Below are 3,391 nucleotides of genomic sequence, written 5' to 3'. Positions count from 1 at the left end.
GAAATAGCCATAGCATCTGAACCTCCACCTCTGTGTGAGGGTAACAGGGCCCACAGGGAACAGGGCCTGGGACCGCCCACTGGGCTGTGGCTGTGAGCCCAGGGTCCTGGAGAGCCTGTGACCTCCTTCCTTAGTCAGAATGAACCTGTCAAATCCCTGCCCTGAGCCACACTGGAGGGTCACGATCCCTCCTGAGGCCACGACAGGGCTGGGCAGGGCTGAGAGGCTGGGTTTGTTGAAGGATCCTAGGAGAGGAGGAGGAATCATGTTAAATGGGATCAAAACTCCCTCATGTCCTTCAGGGCGGGGCTGTGAGAGGGAGACACCCTGAGAGCAGATCCCCTTCCTGAGGGCAGAGCCTGAGGCTGGGGCCCCAGAGTGTCATCTAACCTGTCATCACCAGCTCCAGGGGGTCACTGCGCTCTGACAAGTTAGTGGGGCTGAGATAGTAACAGTGATATATCCCTGCGTCACTCTCTGTCATGTGTGTGATGGAGAACTTGGCCTTGTCCCCAGGCTCCTGTGGCTTCTGTATATTCCATAGTGCTGGGCTTCCCTCTTTCTCCAGATGGTACTCCTCAGCCCCTGTGGTTCCCTCACACCAGATGGTCACGGGGCTCCCCCAGGGGATCACAGGGCCTGGCTCAGCCCAGAGCGTGGGCTTGGGGAGGGGTCCTGGAATAAATCAGAAGCTGGGTCACAGGACATTCCCACCCTGGCCCCAGGTCTCAGTCCCAGATGCCCCTCATCTCTCAGACAGATCTGCACCCCTTTTCCTGCTGCCTGTGGTGTGGACCTTGTCGCCAGTGAGGAGTGGTACCTGGAAACCTGGGGACAGACTCACCTGCCTGCACTGGGGTCCTGAGGCCCACACTCAGCCCTGGAAGAGAGTCCCTGTAAGAGTGTTGCCCTGACCCCTGAGCAGCACCCTCCTCCCCATGAGCCTCCTGAGTCCTGGATCCTGACAGATCAGGGCTCCCCTCTGCTTCCCATCTCACCGAGGCAGAGCAGGGCCCTGAGGGTGGGGGTCATTGTATCTTCTCCCTGTGACCTCAGCTGAGCAGATGGAGGCCACGGAGCCAGCAGTTTGGACACAGAGATGCACGGGTGATGGTCACTTGGAGTACGGTCTTTCCTGTCACAGGGTTGTCACATCAGCAGCCTATAGGGGAGGTCACAGACTGGCTCTCATTTTCATGGTGAAGCAGGAAATAGAGCCGGAGTCTCCTGAGATGGCCCTTGCAGGTGAGATGACCCAGGGCATGTCCTTCCCTGTCAGAGCCTCCCCCACGGGGTCTCCTTCCTCCTCAGCCCGTCCATCAGCACCTCCCTGGAGTCCCCAGCATGGATAGTGTCACCCGGGCCCTGGAGACACTTCAGGAAGACGTGGGTCCCTGTGGCCAGCAGAGCTCAGATCAGCAGGGACACACTCACCCGCCAACTGTGCAGCTCAGGGCGATGTCACTGTGACAATGAGCACAAAGGGGAAATGCAGAGAAATAAGGGAAGGAAAGATGACCCTTTTGTGGCCCCAGAGTGTGGTTCTCTTCCTGTCCCAGACCCTGGTCAACGCCCCTTTCTTGCAACAGCATCCTCCCCATCAGGGTGGGGACTCGCCCCTGAGTCTCTCCTCCCCTCAGTGCCTTGTTCCTCTGGAAGATCTTTCCTCCTCCTCCTGGGCCCCTGTCTTCACAGTCAGTGACAATGTGTGTTATTTCTCCGAGTTGGTGAACAAAAATGATCTCATTTATTTTTTATTTTTTAAAAATATTTTTTTTATTGATTACAGAGCGGAAGGTAGAGCGTGAGAGAGACAGATACATCAATGATAAGAGAGATTCACTGACTGGCTGCCTCCTGCACATTCCACACTGGGGATCATGCCCACAACCCGGCCATGTGCCCTCACAGAAAATCAAACCTCAACCTCCTGGTACATAGATTGATGTACAACCCCTTAGCCATGCAGGCTGGGCTGATTCTTATGTAAATAGTCCTCCATTGTCCATCAGGTGTGTGACCTTCACCCTCAACGTACAATCTCTTGAGCCGCAGTTTCCTCTCATGCAGCACGTGGTCAAGAACCCAACTCCTTAGAGTGGTTGTGGCGTCAGTGCCCGGGGTCCTGGAGGGAGCCATCCTGGTTTATTTCCACACCTGACTAAGCCTGTGAGGTGAGCCATGAGTGGTGTTGTTCAGAACCCCGCAGGAATTGGGTGATTCCTATACCCACGTACAAATCCCATCTGCTCCTGATACTGAGAAAGGCTGTGCACACTGTTTCTGAAACATGTGGCCATCCTCAGTGCCCAAAAGGGAAGTGGAAGTTCCCCAGATGGAGAGGGAAGCAGAACACACAACCACTGCGAGAGTTGAGTGGCCACTGGTGTCTGGGTACAGCCAGAACTCATCAGCCTGGCTGTACCCAGAATGCATTTGGTACACATTTGTGTGGACAAGAGAGGGACCCAGGGTGGCCACACACAGGGAGAGGAATGGACTCAGGGGGAATGTTGGAGCAGAGTTGTCCCCTCCACATGCTTTGGATACAGGCACTGGGGTCTCTCTACCCATGGACTCAGCCCATGTTCAGCACTGAGCCATGTCCTCTGTGTGTGAGTGAAATGGAATCAATCCATTCTAGCCGGGCATGGGCGTCTGTCCAGGTGTGAGTGTGAGGCTCACCTTTGGCGTGGGCTCTGCTGGGCACATCACAGTCAGATGCCAACTTAGGGAGAGAGGACACCATGGGGCAGGGCAGATCCCACTCTCCACCTCTTTGCATCCTGAACATCAGGACAGGCCTGGAAGAGACTCTCTGTGGAGAAGCAGGCGTGTGGGGAGGGGACCTTCCAATAGGAATGGAGGTAAAGGGAAATCCCAGGGGGTTAGAGGACGGAAGGGCTTGCCTCCCATGCACCCTCCCCTTCCTCCCCACCCTGCCTTGCAGGTGAGATGACCCAGGGCATGTCCTTCCCTGTCAGAGCCTCCCCCACGGGGTCTCCTTCCTCCTCAGCCCGTCCATCAGCACCTCCCTGGAGTCCCCAGCATGGATAGTGTCACCCGGGCCCTGGAGACACTTCAGGAAGACGTGGGTCCCTGTGGCCAGCAGAGCTCAGATCAGCAGGGACACACTCACCCGCCAACTGTGCAGCTCAGGGCGATGTCACTGTGACAATGAGCACAAAGGGGAAATGCAGAGAAATAAGGGAAGGAAAGATGACCCTTTTGTGGCCCCAGAGTGTGGTTCTCTTCCTGTCCCAGACCCTGGTCAACGCCCCTTTCTTGCAACAGCATCCTCCCCATCAGGGTGGGGACTCGCCCCTGAGTCTCTCCTCCCCTCAGTGCCTTGTTCCTCTGGAAGATCTTTCCTCCTCCTCCTGGGCCCCTC

General features: G+C 56.4%; 1 protein-coding gene and 1 pseudogene across 1 annotated transcript in view; one reads left to right on the top strand and one right to left on the bottom strand.

Moving 5' to 3' along the window:
- The window catches only part of LOC107183550 (leukocyte immunoglobulin-like receptor subfamily A member 6), a gene marked incomplete at both ends in the record, with an annotated part of 4,781 nt that extends 3,753 nt beyond the window's left edge, over window positions 1-1,028 (bottom strand). The window contains 2 exons of the mRNA XM_015565816.1: window positions 391-675; window positions 845-1,028. Of these exons, the coding sequence (XP_015421302.1) occupies window positions 391-675; window positions 845-1,028 (469 nt within the window). The remainder of the gene's footprint in view (window positions 1-390; window positions 676-844) is intronic.
- A 168-nt stretch (window positions 1,029-1,196) lies between these two features.
- Window positions 1,197-3,391, top strand: part of LOC107183549 — a 16,890-nt pseudogene continuing 14,695 nt past the window's right edge.

This window comes from Myotis davidii, unplaced genomic scaffold (genome assembly GCF_000327345.1).
Source record: "Myotis davidii unplaced genomic scaffold, ASM32734v1 scaffold1642, whole genome shotgun sequence".
In the NCBI taxonomy this organism is placed as follows: Eukaryota; Metazoa; Chordata; class Mammalia; order Chiroptera; family Vespertilionidae; genus Myotis; species Myotis davidii.
Note: the sequence above shows the minus strand (reverse complement) of the source record. Positions and strands in the feature narration are given on the sequence as shown.